This window comes from Pogoniulus pusillus, chromosome 17, assembly GCF_015220805.1.
Source record: "Pogoniulus pusillus isolate bPogPus1 chromosome 17, bPogPus1.pri, whole genome shotgun sequence".
Classification (NCBI taxonomy): Eukaryota; Metazoa; Chordata; class Aves; order Piciformes; family Lybiidae; genus Pogoniulus; species Pogoniulus pusillus.
This window is the reverse complement of record NC_087280.1, coordinates 12,859,931-12,875,837: the sequence shown is the minus strand read 5'-3', so window position 1 is coordinate 12,875,837 and position 15,907 is coordinate 12,859,931. Positions and strand designations below refer to the sequence as shown.

At 43.7% G+C, this 15,907-nt stretch overlaps 1 protein-coding gene across 5 annotated transcripts in view; it reads right to left on the bottom strand.

Moving 5' to 3' along the window:
• PDE8A (phosphodiesterase 8A) overlaps nt 1–7,869 on the bottom strand; it is a 124,975-nt gene extending 117,106 nt beyond the window's left edge. For 2 of the 5 annotated variants that reach the window (XM_064157707.1, XM_064157708.1), the window contains exon 1: nt 6,126–6,831. In XM_064157707.1, coding sequence (XP_064013777.1) covers nt 6,126–6,386 — 261 coding nt within the window. In that variant the 5' untranslated portion in view covers nt 6,387–6,831. Of the gene's footprint in view, nt 1–6,125; nt 6,835–6,906 lie in introns of those variants that run through there. The other 3 variants (XM_064157710.1, XM_064157712.1, XM_064157713.1) reach the window with 3 other exon arrangements.
• Between the last annotated feature and the right edge of the window lie 8,038 nt (nt 7,870–15,907).

Below are 15,907 nucleotides of genomic sequence, written 5' to 3'. Positions count from 1 at the left end.
AGTAGAGGGGGAGGAGAACCTCCGTGATCTGCTGGAAACACTCTTTTTAATGCACCCCAGGATACCATTGGCCTTCTTGGCCACAAGGGTACATGGCTGCCCCATGCATAACTTCTTGACCACCTCATTGTTCTACCCAATAGACAGATCACAATGTGTACAGTGTCACAGTGCCAAACAAATTCCTAGTGAACCTCTACTAGACATAAGTGTCTGACATATAAATCACTGCAATTCACACTGAAAACTGCACTTTGCCATGAAATTGTGCTTTGTGTGCAATCTCAGAAGCACTAACAATGCTTTAACTCCATCCATAGATGGTAAAGCAGTTACAATGTAGGCATATTATATCCATACACACCACCAAAATAGAACACAATGCTAAATTGTTCTCCTATATGTGCAGGTGCTTCTGAGGTCCCCTGACAAAAATGACATCTTGCGTAAAGCTTGTATTGAAACAACTTCACCTTGGGGCCAGTCTGCAAATTACTTTATTTGCTTTAGGTTTCTTTCACTTTTTGCTGAGAGCTACTAAGAGCTTGGCTGTCCATATCTCTAAATATTTATTTCCTCTTTGAGGACTCATGTGAAAGTCAGTTGGCATTCCAACTGCTCAAAAAGTGGAATATTTTCAGTGTATTGTCACTGCTGCTTAAGAGAGCCAGTTCTGGAGTCCCTTCTCAATGTGATGGCCAAGAGAGGTGAACCAAAGTTCATGTAATAACTGAAGTAGAACAGCAATATGTCACTCTTGGTAGCAACAACTGTTGGATGTAACAACTTCAATGGATGTTAAAAATAATTCTCATTCAAATGCCTCTCATTTCCTTGACATGGACATTTACTTGAATGTGAGGAACAGATATTAAAGCATGCATTAAGGGAAGCAAAACAATCGCCAACCAATATTTTTTCTAAGTTTCAGATGACCTGTGAGCAACCCTCTTCATGAGCCATTCTTCCTATTCACACAGACTGTAAGCATCTTCTAATCTAAAATGTTGATATGTCATGCCCAACATGAGTGGATGCAACCATTTCCTATATTTAATTTATACTTAGACTAAGCATCTTGGATGCAAAATCTTAACTGCTGACACCTTAAACATCAAGGCAATGCTGATACCTTGCACTGGAATTTTACACCACGTGTAACACTGGAAATGCTAGAGGGAAAACCAATAAGTCTATCACTTCACTTCCAATAAGTAGATGCTACAACTAGAATATTTCTCACTGAGGATGTACCTACATTTCAGTCTGAGATATACAATTAAGAATACAAAGGGCACAACAGTAAGATAAATGCCTTGAACTATAGCGATAAAGGCCTGGTTTTAAATTTTCCTCTATTGACACATTCAGAAAACTAAAAGCTTAGAAATTAACTGCCTAAAATGGTCAGACAAGAGATGCAAAGCAAATGAAGAATACTACAAAGGGCAGGAAGAAATCAATGTTTCATGCCTAGCAGATGAATTTACAACTGAATAGAGTTTCAGTGAAATTCTTACCAACAGAAAGCACTCAAAAAACCCTCGACATCTAACCTCACTCATCACTGCCACGCAAGAAATTGCCCTCAGATGCAGTGATACATTTTGCATGAGTGGGTTTGTATAACCAGAAGAGGTAACAACAATGCTTTTAAAGTCGGGAAAACAGCTTATGCTATCTTAGCAGGGTAAGGATCTACACGCTGTGAGCAATTTACAGTTGGGTTTTATCCAGCATACACTACAAGCAACAGAAAATTAAAAGGTAAAATAAACAAATAAATAAATGTGAACCCAGTTCACATGTTAGTACACCAGTCTGCTTCACACCATCTGAAAATCAGACTTCCATCCCCTGGAGAGAAAGGTTCATGCCTTGCAACAACAGCATAAAAACCATCAGACTGAAAGTCTGGAGCCATCAAGATTGAGAAAGGTTTGTGTATCTCAGCGTGGGAAGGATCCTCTCAGTGGGAGCAAGGATCTCTGTACAGGGGGGCTGACGTCAGTGGAAGTGGGAGGGAAATGGTGATGGGAGGTTTGTCGGGAAAATGACTGAGGACAGTTTCAGTGGGAACAGGGAGGAATCAAGGGAGGGCTGATGGCCTCAGTGGAAGCATGAACAGTACATGTGGGAGTTTCAAAGGGAGGGAAAGCTTATGTGTTCCAAAGAGAAGGAATTAGCAGACAGGAAAAGAGCAGACAGCTTAGCAGACTAAATAATGTGCTGCTAAATGCTGAAATGAGATCCACTTCATACAGCCTCCTATATGCAGAATTATGCAACCACTGTTTTGCAGTCACTGTAAAATTTTCAGGCCGTTTCACAGGGCTTGAATGAAGAAAAGTTAGTGGCTGCAGTGCCACAGATTTAAACTGCCTCTTCCATATCACCTGGTAAATTAAAAGGCTATTTCATATTTATTCCTGCTGGCTTGGACTACTTTTAATGTAAAGGAAGCTTGGATTTACTCTCTGATCCCCTTGCACACAAACACACTATGTCAAATATACACACAAGGAGAGTTACACAAGAGGAAGGAAAGGAAATCTCACCTACATGAAAGAATGACAAGGGCAAACTAAACGTGCAGTGTATGTGCTACAGTGCCTATTAGTGCACCACAGAAGAGTGACACACACGTGATGTTCAGACAGCATATGCTTACATATCCAAGCAACTTACATAGCCCTTACATATCCAAGTCACTTTTAAGTAAATGCCCACAAAATCCTTACACCGTTCCAGCATTTCCTCCACTTAAGCTATCAATTAAACAGAGGTATTACTTTAAAGGTATTTAAGCAGGTTTCTCTAATGCTGAGCACCTTTGCCATAAATTCAACAACACAAAATGCCTGAAGAAAATCATAACTAATATATATGAAACAGGCAGATTATCACAATTTTGAAAGCACTTTCTTGAGACTTTCAGAGCTTAAAAAAAAATTTACAAAGACCAGGAAACTTTTCCTTTACAACAATCCTGTATAAGTTCATTTGATATTTTTAGTATAGCACTTAGATATGCAAACCTCTGTTACTGTAGTTAAGTCTTGCATGTCTTTCTCTGGGAGAGGTCCAGAGTTTAATCTGGACACACTGAAAATTAATGGAAGGGTTTTCATGGCTAGTTTTTAGATACTGCACTCATTCCAAGTTCCTAAAAAAATAACCAAAACCATATATGATACTACAAATTAAGGAGGGAGATGCAGGTGCCATGACCAAAAATAGTGCACTGAAAGGACTTCTTCATTTCTCATAGGATCATACAGCAGAAATAGGTATTTATCTCTACACATACACACACACTTGCAGGACAGCTCTACAAATCTGCTAAAGAAAAACTTAGGAGTTTCCATAATAGTAAAGAACAGGTTATTTTTTCAGCTACAGTTTGCAAATTGATGTAAATCACAACATACAGTATGCTCACACCACACATCCAGAAAGTGATCTTCTGCTATTTAACCAAAGAAAGATATCAGACAGAAATGTAAAGCCAGAATAAATTGGGGGGGCTAATTACATATAACAACATTTTACAGTTAGCATAGGTAATTTCTTTTAATGACACTGACGTAAAAAATGTGCACTATAGCTAACAAACTGATTCAGTAGAAGTTATTGCATCACCTATTATATATATTCTAATAAATTTCATGCTAAAGCCAGCCAAAGTGAAATTATGAGGTTTACACATGGGCCAAATTTTCTTCCTTTTTTTTCACTTCTCTCTCACATAGAATTTTCTTGGCTTTAATCTGTGCATATACAACAAAAAGAATGTGAGCGGATTTCAGTTAAAGCACCCTGAAACCAAGTGAAAATGCCATTCAGGCAGGTTACTGGCTATTGACACCAACCATTGGCCAAAGCACAAAAGGCTTATAGCATACTTGGAAGAATAGCAATAGTTCCTAGCAGCACTCTAATTCATACAGTTCTTCCTCAAATCAAAAATATCCTTTTAACTCCAAAACAGCACAACATCCTGCCCAATGCTCTTTTCAGCTTCAGGAATTTCAAGCTTCTGTCCCTTATTTTTGGCGTTCTCACACTTCCAAACAGCTTCACTGTACTGTGAAAACTGCCCTCCAGTGACAGCACAGCCCACTCTCCAGCACAATCTCCGAGACAATGCAGTCACCGAGCACATGAACAACTGTACATCTGATCATACTACACAGACTATGACAGAAGCAGAGAATACCATGCTGCTTTACAGCTCTGAAAAGTATTCCAGGATTTTGCACATGAAAACCATACAGATGTGATTTGTCCAATGGATTTTGTAATTCATCTGATCACAACCAGAATTCCAGTCTCATTTCTCCAAACCCATCTTTTCACAGCAATTTGTTTAGAGCAACGGCAGGGGCAGAAACTATGACTGAGTGATAAAAATCAGAATGACTGCCAATGAGATTACAGTATGTATATGAACCAAGATCAACCATGTAGCATATGGCTGAATTATCCAAACCCAGTAAGAAGAAATTTTATGAAGTTTACAAACAGAACAACATTTAGCAAAACTTAAGACTGCTTCCCATGCAAGCTTCTGAAAACTGGTTTTAGAACTGGTTTTACCCCTGTAAGCAGCAAAAAGAAAACAAATTCACAGAATATAAACTTTAACAATATTTTTTGGGTTAGATTTTGTAATGTGCAATTATAATCACAATTTAAAATTCACATAGCAAAACAACTGTCAGGATTCTGATGACAACTTCAGTTTCCTTACTGTGGTTACCATGTTAAATATGCTATAGGCATGTCTATCGTGTGTGAGCAGGACAGTAAAGTTCAGTTTCCTGTACAGTGCTATTACACAAAAGCAGAGTTTAGGACATAACTCTTCAGCTTCACGTCAAGCCCTATTGTTAATTCTGTATTCACTACTTAGCGTAGTCTTCTCATTTCTAGATTTCTATTTTTAAAACTCCTGTGAACCAAAATTATACAATTTTGAGGAAAGCAATTGAAGAAAATCATCCACAGTACCAAAAAAAAAAAAAAATATTCCAGATCAGTACCCTAGAAACTACCTTAACCAGCATGTAAAAAGCCTCAGAAAACTAAAAATCATTACAGTCTCTATAGGTCTGCAAAACACTTGATGTTTAGGTAGTTCCTGGCTGCATCTCAAGCCTGTATCTGATAGTCACGGCATGTGTACCCCAACTCTTATCACTATAACCCAGAGCAGATCAGACATGTTATATAATATGCTCTGGGCTCCTACAATTTGGGTGTCTTTAATATTTGCAATTACGTACTTTTACAAAATAGAGATAGCTCCCCCCAAGAAAAGCAAATATGTGGAATAATCAAGACCTACAGGATCAGGAACTAAAGTACAACCCATAAACAAACAGCCCATCAGTAGAATGTAAATAGACAAGCAAGCACTTTGCACCACTAACTTAAAAAAAAAAAATCACAAATGACACATTTTCTTTCACTATATGTCTGACAACTTCATACAGCCTTGTGCTGTATCTCTACACAAACGTATGCACACTATTACATATGCAGAAGTGCTCCAAAAATACCCAATTTGCAGCAACAGACAAGATCAACAAGTTGTTAATGTGAATCAGCACTCAGAGCAAAACCCGCTCTCTCAACTTTCTGAATGGAAGAGGATGTGCAAACTGATCAGCCCAGCTAACAGATCACTTCAGACAGAGCTTTGCCTCGGCTTCCAAACAAGGCAAGCACAAACAGGCATGCTGGACACCCCAGAACAAACAAACTCTTAAAACACAGGACTTAGTGGCAGCCTAGCTCCCATGCAAGGCACGGTCCCACCATGAACACAGACCAACGGGCCCTCCGTGTTCAGAAGCTGTGTTCCTGCCTATAACGACTGGCAAGGACGATTACCGAAGCTGACCTTCCCAGCATCAGGACAACTCCTTTTGTGGAATGAAGAGGCTTAGGTACATCTAAAAAGTCGTTTCATGAGCCTAATTAGTTCATAAATGAAAGCAACAGATCAAGCCAGAAAAATCTCCCCCACAACGAATCGCTTCGGCAGGGAGACTCCTTAGGTTAAACCGCTACAGCCAACTCCTGTTCTGAGAGAAACAGTGCTTTAGCACCCTTTTTACCTTAACACTGGATCTGCTGGTCTGGGTCTCTGCCTCCATGCTCTGGCTGTTCTCTCTCTTGTCTTTCTTAGAGGAATTAGTCCTCACCTTATAAGTGGATGTGTTGGAGGATTTAATGAATAATCCTGGGACGGGGTTGCCTTGCTGCTGTTGAGACATGGTTGTGTTGGTCTGGTGAGGGGAATTGCACTCCTCAGACTCTTTGCTACTGTGATAGACCACTCTGCTGTCAGAGATGTGGATGCTTGGAGCACAACCCATGCTTTGTGGCCACCTGGGGAATAATTCTATATTGTATATATATATATATGTGTGTATATATATATCTCACTCTTTCCTTCCCGTTGGTATTTTCTCCCTGATTCTTTGTTAACAGGTTGAATCTCTTCCCTGCGTCTCCGCTACACTGTGAAGCATTGCCATCGGTTCCCCATACACCACCAAAAACGTGTCTGTTCTCCTTGTCCTCCGGGAAATGGGTCCTTTTATCTCAATCTCAGCAGTGTACTGGGGAGCTGGAGGGAAGGGAAGGGGGGAAATCAAGAACCGGCCGACTTCATATTTTCAGATTATTATTAATTTTTCTAGGCCATCTGACAATCTCGGTAGGGTTTTCTTTCTTTCTGGGTTGAAAAAAAAAAAGTTAAAAAAGGATAGGGGAAGGCAAAAATCGAAAATAACAAAAAAAAAAAAAAAGCCCAAAAAACCAAAAAACACAACCCAAAAAAAAAAAAAAAAGAAAGAAAGAAAACCCCAAGCCCCAAACCACACGCACACACACCCCGGCGTCTTCTCGGCTTAGCGTTCAGAGCGGCCGGGGGCACTGCACCATCTCCTCCCTCCTAGTCCGGAGCACGGCGCATTTTCCACCTAGGTTTGCACAGCGTTACCGATTAACCCGGGAACGGGCCGGGGGGGGGGGCCGCTCTCCACCTCGTCTTCCGTGCTCCCCGCCGAGCAGCGCTTGCTCCTCGCGGTTCCGCTCGGCGCTACGCTGTGCCGGGGTGTGCTTTGGGGTGTGCTTTTGGGGTTGAGCTGAGGGGCTCAAATAAATAGATTTAAAAATAGTAACGGGAAACTGCCCCGCTGCCCCGGGGAGCCAGCTGCGCCCTCACGCCGCGCTGGGCATGTCCCGCGCCGCCTCGCTCGCGGGCGGCCGCCGCGGGGCTGACATTCAGGTTCCCGCGGTAGCAAGGAGCCCCCGGTCAGGCGGCAGCGGGGCTGTCCGGCCGCCGCAGAAGCATCCCGCCCGGCGGGGCGCGGGCTCCCGGCTCAGCGCCGATGGCCGGGCCGCGAGCAGCCCCCCTCAGCCACCGGGCCGAGACCCGGGGGCGGCCCCCGGAAAATCAGGGCACGGCGCCGAAGGCTTCCCAGAGCCGCGGGAGGAGCCTGCTCCGCCGGCGAAGGCATCAAAGAGCCTCCATGTTGGCGTGGATTTTTTGGTCAGAAAAAGGATGCGAAACGGCGAGGGGGCAAAAAAAATATTATTTGGCTGTTATTTGTTTGGGGTTTCAAAAAAAAAATTAAGAAGAGCAAGAAGTAGAAGTCCTAGCGTCCCATTCCGGCGGAAAGCGTTGCAGCGGCGAGTGCTCCGGTTCCCGGGGCCGTGGTGTCCGCGTCCCTTCCAGCAAGAGAAGTGCCTCTCTCCTCGTAGCCGCCTGGCCTCGCTCCGCGCTCACCTTGTTATTATTGATGTTCCTCAGCAGCAGCAGCTGCGGCGGCGGCGGCCCCGGCAGCCGCCCCGCCCCACCCCGCCCTCCCGGCCTGCCCAGCCCCCGCCAGCGCTGCCCCGGCGCTTGACAGCCGCGGAGCCAATAAAAGCCACCACTGGCGCTGACCTCCGGCCCGCGCTGGCGTCAATGCAAATCAGCCGCCGCGGGCCAATGGAGCGGCGCCGCCCCGCCCGGCCGGCGCAACTTTAAACCGCCGCGCCGCGTGCGCCGCCGCTTGGGGGGGCAGCTAGCTAGGGGGGCAGCCGGCTCCGCACCGGGAGCTGCCGCTGCCGCCGCCGCCCCTTTGCTCTTGGGCTCGGCAGCTTGCCAGAGCAGCGCGGCAGGGCAGAGAGCAGGCGAGTCAGCGGCGGCACACGCAGCCAACGGTGCTTTTGCGTTGGCTGCAACGACTGAGCAATAGCACCAGAGTGGTGGGGCACCTTGCTGCTTTCTCCTCGGTTAAAAATAGCCAAACACAACGGAAAACCAACGAAATCCACCCGCAGAATTTATCATGAAGGGGTCCTTCAGTGAATCAGGCTCCCCAGGCAAGTGGCGGTAGCACCAAGCCTGACATCATTCAAGGAGCATCTCATAGAATCATAGAATCGTTTTGATTGGAAAAGACTTTAAAATCATCATCGTGTCCAACCATAGTCATACAGGGTTGAGTGCTAGGTAGTCTTGTGAAGAGCACGGAACATCTGAGGGCTGGTCAGGAGGGGGAGGATGGGTTCTTCTCACTTGCTCCCCATGACAAGACAAGGAGCAGTGGGTGTAAGTTGCAGCACAAGAGGTTCCACCTCAACACAAGGGGGAATTTCTTTACTGTAAGGGTCACAGAGCACTGGAGCAGGCTTCCTAAAGAGGCTGTAGAGTCCCCTTCTCTGGAGACTTTCAAGGCCTACCTGGATGCGTTTCTCTGTGATCTGTGCTAGATTGTGTGGTCCTGCTCTGGCAGGGGGGTTGGACTCTATGATCTCTTTGGGTCCCTTCCAACTCCTTATTGGACCTCTCCAACTTCACATGTTCCATGATCATTCTTAACCCTGCATTATTTGTGGGGTATGTCTTGGCTGCTCTGCAGGTGTTCGACGCAAAACTGCAGCAAGCCTGCCTAGGAAAGTCAGTAATTTGCTTTGCTGTAAGGACACAGAGTTCTGTTCTTCAGGAACCAGAAAGCAGCCAGAACCCAGACACTCCTGTGAGCATCATCTTCCTTTTCAGCTCTGGCCATGCCAGCTGCTTTCAGAATATCTTTGAAAGCAAAGACTGAAAAAGGAGTATGGTGCTATATGGGTAGAGACAGACCCTAGGGCTTGGAAAATGCACTGCAGACAGACTTTTTCTGCTTATGTATATAAAATAAACTTTTTCCATAAACATATGGAAGTAACTATACTTCTGTAGCATGTAGGTGTGTTGTGATGCTAAAGGTCTGTACATACTTCAAGACAGAAAGAGTATTTAGAGGCCCTTGAAACACCACACTCAGTGCAAGGCAAGTCCCTGATGTAGAAATTATGTGTTTCAGAAATACCAGCTCAAGTGCAGCTCAGGTTCAACAACAGATACGTGACACCTTATTCAACCACGGACCACACACAACCCAATGGGCTCACAAGAGCCCCATTTGTGTTCCACATGTGCATTTCACTACCCTCACTGTGTCATTTGTAGCTTTGCCAACCTCTAATCTCAATGACTTGCAGAAGTGCTTCTCCAAAGTACAAGCCTCCTGCAGCTCAGAAGTGACAGCAGTGTAGGAAAGGACAGAGCGAATGTTAGATTTGCAAGCATGAAGAAACCCAAACATGAGACATGACTTTTGTCAATGAGCCCCAGCATTTGAGGTGGGAAAATGATGTATCGCAGGAGGAAACTATTTGAATTACTCCAAATTTGTATTAAAAAGGCTTTTGTGCTCTCCTGTCAGAATCACACTGTTTTAGAAGCAGCTTATTCAGCATGAGCACTTCTGTACATTCAAAATCATCCTTCAAACAGTACCTTAAGTATTTGATAAATGCCATCAGGATGTAATTAAAAGTAAAATATATGGTGACTGTGACAGCAAGAATGGCAAAACCAAACTCCTTATAAGGCTACAAGATGCAAAGTCAAAGGCAGTGCTTTGGAGTCTTCAGTATACCCACAGTCAAAATGCTTTTATTTACTTCTCATAATTGCCAATGTTAGGGGCTGAAAAACCAAGTTGTTCCTTCCCTGATGTCTCTGCTATTGTGCATTTTCAAGTGTAAGCAAATAGTCACATAAACTTCATCCACCTCATTAATTTAGCTGATTAGAACAAGAAAAAGACATCATTACTCTGTGCTCTCTCATCACTTTGGATGTCCACTTAAGACCTAGCAATAAATGAAGGAAAAGGCTTTACACACGTAAAGACTGGACACTGTTTGGAGAGAGATCTTGTCCTCATTCTTTCCTTTGTAATAAAAATTACTTACTAGATCCTATTAGTAAGAACACATTTAAATATGGCTAGAAAGAGGCTGTGTAAGAGAATGCCGCAATTCCTACTTGTGCCATGAACCTCAAGCATGAACTCTCTTCTTCAGCCTTAATGTCAGCAGAACTGCTGAGAGCATTTTATTTCTGGTGACACTAAAGGAGTCAGAGACTAGCAAAACTTCATTTTCAGAGCTCCATATTCAGTTTGCAGTACTGACACCTAGAGTTAAGATTTCTGCTTTTTAAAATAAATGAATTTGATTTGCAGCCACACAAAGATGAAACGTACATTTCATGGTATTGTTTTAAGAACATATCAATATTAAAAACATTTCTGCTTTCCTTTTTGGAGGCAAACAAATTCTTGCTTCAACCAATACTTCAATTTATCTAATGACAGAAAAATAAATACTGGTCAGGGAGAAACACTTTGTTCAGCATTATATAATAATAACAAGACAAAACCACAAAGTGCACATGCAGATACGATGTGCATGACTTCTTTGCCCTTTTTCAAAAGTTTTAGCACACTTATCCTAGGCACATTATTTCTGATTATTTCAATCTGCAGCCTAACTGCAAATGCAGAAGAAAAGCTTCCTCGTGCAATTTTTTTCAGATGAGAATTTACACTGCCTAAAATGGGAGGATGATGGGAGCATAAAATGCCTGAACAATCCCTTAGCAGTTTAATAAAAGCCTTTGAGAAGCTGCTGTAATTGTTGCTATACACTGATGAAAATCCAATTAAAGACAAAAAATTCTATTTGGATAAGGCACTGGCACAGACATTGGCTTGTTTCTCTTCAGTTTTAAAACATTGGCACTGCCTTTTTTTTTCCCTTTTTTTATTTCTAATAGAAACATACAGTTGAAATCAGAGAGAAGGGATTAAAACATCAAAATCATTCCCAACAGTAGTAATTTATTACTACTCTGTATGAACTCTGTGGATAAAGAGGCTTGTTCAAGCTTATTTGAAGAAGTGTGGCTAAGGAAATGGTAGGCCCTATTATTAAAAAAACAACATTAAAATAGTGCAAAAGAGCAGAGGAAGAATAGGGATGTAGACACTGGCAGAGTGGGACTGTGGGGGAAGTGCAAGGTCAATACAGTGTCAGTAAGTGAGAGGTCAGAAAAGAACTAGCTCTAGGAGACAGCTGGGGAATGAGGAAGGTTATTTATGGAGAATAAGGCTGAATTTCATTCAAGATTGCAGAATAAGAAAGCTAGGAAAGAGCTTGGAATTATTGTTATCAGCCTGGTCTGTAGACAAGTGGGTACCATAAAAGATCAAAGTATTTAGAGACTAAACACATAAGATTAAAATTCTTAAAGGATTGAAAAACACAGTATTCAGTCACTTCCCCATCCATCTCTTGGACAAATCACATCAAATCCTGTATTTCTTTTACACAAGGCTGAATGACACACTGCCTCCCAGATCTTCCCCACTGCTCCTCATGTCTTCTATTCCCCCCTATATTTCCAGAAATGAAAGCACTTCCCCTTCATATCAGCTGTATGCATCAATTTCACACAGCCCTTGACCACTTACCATTACACATTATAAGAGTTTGTTCATGACACTGGGACAATTGACTCCTGACCAGCGACACAAAAATGCATCTGTAGGCCCAGAGAAAAAAATCAAACCTCAATTCTGATAGTATTTCAGCTCCCAAGACACTGACAGGCAGAATTCAGGAGAAGGAATGATGTCTTAATACTTGCATGAACACATCAGTGTGCTCTGAAAAAATGGGGTCTTCAGCAATAGCAGAGCTGCAGTCCAGTGAGCACAAGGCAGTGATCTTGTTAGGAAAGTACTCTGTGTGGTTTTAATTGCTTCTTCCCCTAAGTATGCTGTGTGTTCCAACTGGGTCTTCTGGCATTCTGAAATGTTAGGCAATCCTGTTGGTCTCTAAGCCAGCTGAGGCGGTGGGGGAGAGGAAGAGGAGATGGTAGAACTGTGGAAAATGTGCCAGCACACAAACAGCTGAATGGACTCTATACTGCCAACTACTGACATGTGCAAGCTGTGACAGAGCTTGTCTCCCCATCCCCAAGATGTTCTAGAAGATAAACCAGGGTCTATATTCCACCTCAGCCACAAATTAGTATCAGCACTACGCCCCACAAGGAGGCCAGGGTAGATCTGCTTGTTTGTGTATAGGGGACAGGTATCCTGGAACTGCACAATTTCAGGTAATGCAAGACAAGCACAAAATTTGTCCTGAGACAGTTCATCCCCAGCTCCTGGAATGTGCTGAAGTACAAGGGGGTTGTTTTCTGCATTGCTTTCCTGATGTCCTGAAAAGCCCTAAAGCAATCAACAGACACACCACTTTGAAGGCCTGTCAGGCTGCCTGCCTTGCTGTTGTTGCATAATTACAGTTGCAGAACATGGACTATTGTCTCTACTGCTTGGGAATCATCAGGGCCTTCAAGACATTCTAAGTCAGCAACTTGCCCAACCCTAGCACCGCAAGACATGTAAGTCTAAAGCTCAGATGCTTCATGTATGTACAAGATTTGTTGTCAGAACTGGTGACAAAATGTTTCTTTTTTTCAGCTGTAGTTTACACATCATACCTGCTGCTGCTCAGTGATCAGGAGGACAGACACAGAGTTTCTAGGAGAAAGATGTACCACACTTCTCCACTGTACCACCTTACCACTTTGAATAGTCTACCGTCCCACAATGGGGGAGTTACTCTTCTAGCCCCACCTTATTGTAAAGATTTGTCTCCCTTTCTCATGCTTCTTAGTCTCTCCTGCTTCTTCCTACCTTTTGCTCAGAGTCTCTTGTTTCATCCTCTTACCTCATTTGTTATCTGCTTTGTCTTACCATTTCCTCCAATTAGATCAAAATCGTTTGCCTAGCCCCAAAGCAGTTCTTGCCTCTATGATCTCCAAAAGCTCAGTCAGCCCCCTTAAATATCCCACAAAAGCCTCCCATTTTTTCTGGTTTCACAATTGTCCATCTGTCCAACACTTCTCAACAATTCTCCAGCATTATGATTATACCTTCTCTACTTAATTTTTCAGTATGCTTTCCCTAAGTCACCCAAAAGCAGCACCTGCAGATAGTGGCATCTCTGACTTCCAGTTTTAATGACGTGCAGCAGGCTTAGCTTCAGCTCCTGGCTCTGGGAGCAAGGCATATGAAGGGAAAAAGGGCAAGGGCACAACCTTCTTTGCCCCAAAGGAAGCTGACTTTGACTTTAGGGGCAGCTGAGACTGACACTCATAGCATTGCACTCATAGCACTGTGGGTATAGATCCTTGGACAGATCTGGGACCAGAGCAGATTACAGAGCCCTTGACGCTATCTTCAAGTCTCACAGATTTTCCTCTCTCAGTCCACTCTTCCCAAGTGGTGAAGTCATCACCTAGAGAAAACCACCATCTAAGCATTATCTTTGCAGTTCCTGAGCCTGGAAGCCCTAAACAGCCTGGGGAACGCAGCACCCACAGGAGGCAGGAGGCTGCACTGTTACACCCAGCTGCTCTGGCGGTGCCAAACCCAGAGCTCAGTGGGAAGGAGGAGTGCTCTGGAAGGTGCTGCTGCCAAAGCAGCCCCCACTAGCTCCCACTGCCTGGCCTCATCTCAAGTAAGCCAAAACTTTGTGGGGAAGGGAGGAACCCGCCCACTCCCCTATAATTATCCTACACTTCACAAGCAGGATTATCTGCAGCCAGCTGTGACCATAGAGAATTATTTGTTGGAGAATTTTCCCTTCTTTCTTCTTAAATATTTTGAGCTAACTTGCATTAATGTAGTATGTTGATTTGTGATATACTAAACTGAGGTTGAAAACTGGTGCTTCTGCTAGAAAACTGATCCCTCGTAGGTGGAACAGTGTACCCAGTTCTTGCATCCTACAGGCCCTGATGCCTGTTGTCCCTCTGCTTCCCCAGGGTATTAGATCCCTGCTTTTAGATCACTCCTCAAAAGTCACCCTAGCCTTAAGATGCTTTATACTCATAAATTGGTTCCTGGTGCCATATCCCCTTTATCATACTGTGGCCTGTCAGGATCCAGTAAGAGAAAGTAAAACAAAATCAGTAAAAGAAACAAGTGATGTGGCTGCTTCATGAAAAGGTCAACTTTCTTTGGTAACCAAAGCTAGAAAGTCTTGTCTTTGTCAGCCTGCCTCAGCAGCAGGATCAGTTCAGGCTAATGAGAGAAGACTCGCTCAAGACAAGCTTTAAAAACGACAAGTTTTCCCTCCCTGATTACACACATACCACCCACTTCCCCTCTCCCAGGTCCCCACTGCCTGCTGCTCAGCTTTCTTACATGCTCCTGGTTAACCAGCAGCGCTGGGTTCTGCAACCTTCCTTTTCGCAGCATCATCCTTAACACTTTCCAGAGGCAGGTGGAGTAAGAGTGGCAAAGAGAACAACATACAGAACAAGAAACTTTTCCCTATGGTGGCAGCAGCAGGAGCTAAAAAAACTCCCTAAAATTACTTCTTAAGACAGGCTGTGCAGCTGCAAAAGACAGCTTTCACAATCCGTTGTCTGTAGTCATACAGAGCAGTAATTTATTGCGTATTCACTGTGGCAAAAAACAGAAAACCCATGTAGGAGCTGAGAGATTTATGGTCCTAGATCACTCAAACATCTGAAAAATTAACCCTACAGACACATCTGAATATAAGACAGGGAACTTGCCCTCCTCTGAATACTGTTAATTGTATTCTCAGTTTGTACTCTTCAAGTACATTCAGTCACATATGACTGTGTGCAATCTTTGCCTGACGTTAGTTCTTTCTGTGAAGCAAGGCAATATCGTCACATCTGCAAGGAGCTGAACCCTTAAGTAACCAAGAGAAGCATACCCTGCCATCAAACAGATAACCCAGAGGTGCTTGCACAATTTATTATTCTCTCCAAAATGTACCCCCTTTTCCAGGAATGCTTCACAGTTCTTAACTTTGCAATCAGGTTCTGCAAGGATTCATGATTCACACTATTTTTCCAACTATATTCTTGTTTCTGTAAGCTCCCATCAGGGAAGCAACATTCCCTGCCACTTGCCTGCATGCAGCTCTGCGTGCAGACAGCTGTAAGGAGGAATGTACAAGAACCTGACCTCTGCGGTGCCATGGCACAGCTCTCGTAGATCATGAGTCTTGTAAACTCCATTTTACAGCTGCCTGCACATGCAGCTGAGCAGCAGGAAAAGCAGCACCACAAGAATTGCAAGAGGAGATGACAACTTTGGGGAGAGAGAAGGAGAAACCATGTGAGGGCAGGTGGAGAAACCAGACCATGTAAGCTTTCTGAGGATAGCTATTTTAAAAGAGAGAGAGACTTAGGATGTGTTGGGGAGATAAATCTTGACTTTTTGAAAAGGGGAAGGCAGCCCTTGCAGGCTTACTCACCACAGCCCTAACAAACATAAATCTTACCCACACGGGCACCATCCTTCCCCACACGCTCACCAGGGCTGGCTGGAGCACAGCTATCACAGACGGATCTGTCATATTAAGGAGAACAGCACTTGGCAGTTTCTGTGAATTATGGTCACAGCCAGCACAGCTGGGTGCTGCAGATGGGTTGGGGGGTGATCTGACAAACTGG